This window comes from Neolamprologus brichardi, chromosome 9, assembly GCF_056152115.1.
Source record: "Neolamprologus brichardi isolate AB-2024 chromosome 9, ASM5615211v1, whole genome shotgun sequence".
Lineage (NCBI taxonomy): Eukaryota > Metazoa > Chordata > Actinopteri > Cichliformes > Cichlidae > Neolamprologus > Neolamprologus brichardi.
Window position 1 is genome coordinate 1354241 of NC_142112.1, and position 5926 is coordinate 1360166.

At 45.1% G+C, this 5926-nt stretch overlaps 1 protein-coding gene across 1 annotated transcript; it reads right to left on the minus strand.

Moving 5' to 3' along the window:
- Positions 1 to 333: 333 nt before the first annotated feature.
- On the minus strand, positions 334 to 5340 carry f3a (coagulation factor III, tissue factor a). Its single transcript, XM_006805143.3, has 6 exons — positions 5209 to 5340; positions 4462 to 4573; positions 4185 to 4378; positions 3259 to 3434; positions 3003 to 3171; positions 334 to 918 (listed from the first exon to the last, which is right to left on the minus strand). Exons 1-6 carry the CDS (start codon positions 5282 to 5284, stop codon positions 791 to 793), a joined length of 855 nt encoding a protein of 284 aa, XP_006805206.2. The 5' UTR covers positions 5285 to 5340; the 3' UTR covers positions 334 to 790.
- Between the last annotated feature and the right edge of the window lie 586 nt (positions 5341 to 5926).

Genomic DNA, 5926 nt, shown 5'->3' on the forward strand with positions numbered 1-5926 from the left:
CATATGCATTTTAAATGCTCTTTGAAAACTCGTTAAACATATTCCAGGAACCCTAACCCCCTAACCCCCTAACCCTAACCCTTTTAACATGGAGTGTAACATTATGGCCGTTTGAACCTGGTGAATGAACCAGGAAAATGTAAAATAACAAACACGTGCACTGAGTAAATCAACACATAATGAAGGTGTTTGTTTATAAATGATCTGTAAATAAACAACGGGACACATCCAGCCTGCTGCAGCAAATGTATTAAACTGATGGTCTGAGCCAACCGCGGGGTTTCATCCTGCATCAGCTCAGACAGCGTCCAGCTGTGTGTTGTTGTTGTGTTGCTGATGATCACCAAAGCCAGTGATGCTCTGCTGTTACCAGTGAAATGAACGTTTGGAGTAACATGTTTATTGTCTTTAATGTCAGTTAAACATAAAATAAATACACCAGATACAAAAATATACATCCTACATTTTGATTCCATAAAAATGTGTTTCAAGAGAAAATCCCCGCTACAGTATAAGCATGATTTACATTTACACAACAGACTGTAACATTAAATAAAAGAAATAACCTGTTATATTTAACTATAGTAGTCACAGGCACAGCACAGGAAATGCAGTGTTTGCAGTATCAGTACTGCAGCAGAGCTTTAACAGTCTTCCCATCTTCCCAGGGTCAAAAATAAGGTTGTTTCACAGAAACTAAACCAGAGTCCAGTGTTTGGCTGAGGAATGCGACATATGTCCATGTGTCCAGTTCAACGTACCGCGAGAGATGTGCAGTGAAGCACGTACTTTATACTACGCCCTTCTTTTCAGCTTTTGCAGCTTTTTTCTTGCAGCACACCACTGTGACGGTGATGATGATCCCGGTGAGCAGGAGGATGAGGATGATGGCAGAAATGATCACTGCAGGAGAGTACACTGTGGAAAACACAACACAGTCTGTCACACCAGAGCTTCACTGCTCATTTCTAACCAGTAACCCACACGGGATTACAGATTACTGTAGTCAGAGTACTCAGAGTACTTAGGACTACAGTACAAGCCACACTGAAGCTTTTCACACAAATCCACAGGCAGACTCTCTGTGGTGTTTGAACCGTGAACACAGTCACACGCATGCTGTGTGAGCAGAATCATCTGCAGCTCAACGTGACAAAGACTGTGGACTGTAGGAGGACCGAGAAACCTGTGACCTGTTTCAGTCCAGCAGGTGGATGTGGACGTCGTGGACGAGCATACACACAGAAAACACCTGGACTGGGTCAAAAGCACCACCGCCTCTACAGGACGGGCCAGTCGTCTCTGAGGTCCTTCAACATCTGTCGGACAATGCTCAGCATGTTCTGTGAGTCTCTGTGGTCGGTGCCGTCCTCTGTGGAGGCTCACAGATGCCAACAGACTCAACAAACCGCTCAACAAACGGGGCGATCGCGGCTCAAGAGCTGGGAGTTCGTCTTGTAATCAGACGGTTGCTGGTTCGAGCCCCGGCTCGGACAGTCTCGTCGTTGTGTCCTTGGGCAAGACACTTCACCTACCTGGTGAGGGGCTGATGGTGCGATGTGGCTACAACTGTAGCTGCCTCCACCAGGGTGTGAATGAAGTGCTTTATAAATGCAATCCATTATTATTATCCATAAGTGACATTCATAGGTAATGATATTTGTATGTACCTATAAATGTTCCAGTAATTGGAGCTATTTTGTAAAATATTGTATTATTTATTCAATTCAATTCAATTTTATTTATATAGCGCCAAATCACAACAAAAGTCGCCTCAAGGCGCTTCATAGATACAGAGAAAAACCCAACAATCATATGACCCCCTATGAGCAGCACTTTGGTGACAGTGGGAAGGAAAAACTCCCTTTTAACAGGAAGAAACCTCCGGCAGAACCAGGCTCTTTAGTTCTTACTGCTGTGGAGACGCTGTGACCACGGAGGATTAATAACTATTCACACACTTGGTTTAACTTTACTAATTAATGAACATACTGCATTACTTTGACGAGTAATGTGATTACTTTCACTGTTTGCTAATTCAGAACAACATCTGTAGACAGACGTGTGTCCACAGTGATGTCTCCATGGCTCCGTGTGGGGTTATTGCCTGTTACTGTTGCAGCGTCCTGAAGGGGGCGCTGTGGGATTTCTATTAAGAATAGGCACACACTGCAGCTGTACGTTCATCACAAACCTTCAGAGTAATAAATAAAAGTGTTGTTTCTGTGCACAAACATCCTGATGTTACTACACATGCTCCCTTTAACACGTTTGTGTTATTGTTCACAGATAAAGGACACTGAGGTCACGTGTTGTGTAAATAAAACTGAATTAAAAGTAGATTTAATGTTGTTTTAGTCATGAAGACCTCTGGAGGTGCTTGACGACCACCTGTTTCACTAAGACAATAAATAAACATGCTGTGAATTTATAGTCCAAATATTTACTGAGGATGTACATGCTCTGGACGCACACACGCACAAGGCCGTGGGAAGTGGATGTGCTGGAGCGCCCCCTGTCCCAGAGGCAGACATCCCAGCACCACAGTGTGTGTGAGCTCTGGTATTTTGGTACCCGCCCTCTCCTTCTGTAGACTGAACTGTAGTGGAGTCACAGTCATGTAATAAATCAGATCAGGCACGATTCACTGCCTCACCTCTGTTTTCCAGCTTGTAACGCTGTTTGTAACGCTGCTGTAACGCTGTTGTCAGCAGCTCGTGGTCAGCAGCTCGTGGTCAGTGCTGTGCTCACCAACCCTTTATCTCTTATTTTGCTAGTCCAGAGGTATCGCCTGTTTAAATGTACTTCTGCTACTGTTATATTCCTCTAACATGTTCGATGGTTGTGTTGATCTGTGTGGTAGTTGTTTTTTTTTCATATATATATAAGTATGTTTAATTAGGAAAATGAAGAAAGGTTAATTGTAGTTCGGTAACTGCGAGTACTGTTGTTTTCTTTTTTCAATAAAAATATTTTCAAAATAAAAGAAATCTAGAGCTCACCCTCTAAGATGGTCTCGTTCTCGTCTCTTGAGCACTGCGCGTGACTCAGGTCTCCCAGCTGCTTGCCATAGGTGCGGCTGGGGATGTAGGCTTGGACCTGGAAGCAGTAGCTCTCCCCTTGATCCAGACCAGTCACGTTTATCATGCTGGTGTTATAGTCGGAGGTTTTCTGTGGACAGCAGAAGGAAAAGCCCGGTGATGTCATGCACATATAAAGACTGCTGCTGTGATGTTGTCTGTGCCGGGTGCTCCTCACTTTGCCAGTGCTCTTATTCTTCCAGTAGGTGACTCTGTAGTGGAGCTGCTCGGAGAAGACGTCCCTCAAAGTCTGCAGGTGTTGGCCGCTGACGATGGCGGTGGGCGAGTTGGTCACATTCAGGGTGGCGATGCCTTTACTGACCTCCAGCGTGAACTTGGGCCTGTCGAGTTCAGCTGTGGAGGAGAAGTTTTTAAACTGCTGGACATGTGCACACGTACGTCCTGTGATCACTGACGTCTCTGTTAACCTTCCAATATCACTCTGAACTAAATGAGACGTGACAGCTTCAAAAAAACTGCTCATTTCTCAAAGTGCTGACATGAAACGATCAACTTTTCTTTGCGTTTGCTGAATGATCACATAAATAATCTGATGATATTAATGTTGCTCTCTGGACCTTTAGACAGAACGACGCCTGATTACAGGGCGTCACACTGTGGGCTGACGCTGTCGTCTCATTGGAGGACACGTCAGTGTTCAAGTGTACAAAACAAGAAAACAAGTGTTTGTTTGTTTGTTTGTTTGTTTGTTTGCATTTCAAATATTGTAAAACTAAACTTTATTTCCTCCCTCTGAAGCCGTTCGACTAAATAAACACGTCTCTGTGTGACACGAGGCAGCAGTGCTGCTGTCACTGTGTCCGTGTTTGAATCAAGCGCAGAGGTAGGGTGACCTCGGGTTTGACCCTGCCTAATGACCTCCTGTGACGGGCATTTATTTATTGGATGGGCAACAACTTTGTGAAATTGTACAGATCCAGGGATGATGGAAACAACGCAGACTGTGAATGTGAGACTTCATCATCCTCACTGAGGCTCAGCAGCCTGACGGCGACCATGAGAGCGGGTGTGTTACTGTGTCATGCTTCATGCTTTCATTTCTATGTTATTCTGATTTATAAAAGTAACATCAAAGGGTCTTACTGTCATGGTATGGGCAGAATTTCGGCGAGGTTTTGTGGGGAAACTCGGAGAGGTCAGAGGTCGCCCCCTGTGGGGGCTGAGATAGGACAACTGCTACGTAGCAGGCTTTGGGGTCAGTCATGGCGGTGGACAGATCGCACATCGTTTGTGACGAGCGGATGCAGTAAGCGATCCTCTGTGCGTTCCCTCCAACCCTGCAACATGTGACACGTTACACATGAACATCCACATACATGAAAACGTAAGTGAACTGATGGGCTGTGAGGGCGGCACTCACGGAGACAGCTCCACTGTGTAAGAGTAATCCGCTGACGGTTTGGGTTCCCAGACCAGAACCGTTTTAAAGTTGGTGGATTTCCAGGTGACGTTCTGTGCTTGAGGATACGAGCCTGCAAACAAGGAGTGGATCAGTCACGTGATGGAAATCAGACTCTATATTATTATAGCAATAGCAACTATAGCAATATTAGATTAAACCCATTTAAACCCATTTATTTTTGAAGGACAGTGTCTGAATGACTGAAGGTCTTTAACACACTGTTGCACATCCTTTAACAGCAAAACGACCCAAACTGAGCTCAGATTCATCATCTCATCAGGTTCACATGGTGAACATCCCAGAGCTGCGCTCTTATCAGGGTGGAGGAAAAGGTCCCACTCGTGTAGTTTTACGGACGGACTGTTCGAGCTGCACTTTGACCACAGAAAGTGTGCCACCCACAGAGCGCACCACAGCTCCCCCCTCTTACACCGAGGATCGCAAATCTGTCTGAAATATTGTTGTTTGCAGACCTCTGTGGTGTAAGTACCTCCTTCCTCTTCAGCAGTGCAGCTCTCACTGCTCTCACAAGTGAGGCAAATAAAACAATAGACGTGTTCTGACTGTGCCTCTAATAATAACAATAATAACAATAATAATAATAATAATAATAATAATAATAATAATAATAATAATAATAATAATAATAATAATGTGAAGAAGAAGAGTTTCTGTCGCTGCATCCACAGAACGCGCCGGACTCACCTGAGGCAGACAGCAGCGTGGGGAAAAAAGAAAAGTAAAGAAAATAAAGTCCTGCTTCTATTCTTGTGGTCGCCATGGTAGCCAAGTGTAGTCCAGATCACACAGCTGTCCGCGCGCGGAGCCTCCTTTCACACTGGGATACTTTTCGTCTCTGCTCAGGACTAAAAAGCTCCGCTCACAGCAGTTTAACTCAGTCCAACATGACCAAATAAGGAGCGTCCGGCTCGCTCGTCATCACATCGCTGCGGTATGCGCTGCGTGCCTGTCCCGCTGAAGTCACTGAGCGGATATAGCGGCTCAATGGCTTCGTCGGACTCAGCCGATCATTATTACATCATAAGAACTTCTGTTGATCCGGACGGAACCAGCTCTGGGTTGTTTGCTTACCTGATGATGGTTTTTGTGTTTGACTTTATTCTCAGTGAGTCGCTGAAAGTGTTTTCAAGTGAAACAGTTTCTTTAGAGGTTTGATGTGAAATCACAAGAACACCTTCATTCGTGCCTCACTCTGGTTTGTGTGGTGCTACAGACACACGGTTGTGTTTCTGCAGGCAGCCCTGTGCAGGTCGTGTTTTAGTGCTGCTCATGCTGACTACACGACTTTCTAGAGAGGTCAGTGCAATGACGTGACCGCAGCGTGGCCCTTACAGTCACCGCAGCTCACTGTAACTCACCGAGTCAAGACCTTTAGTCACCGCTCCATTTATAGATCTGATTA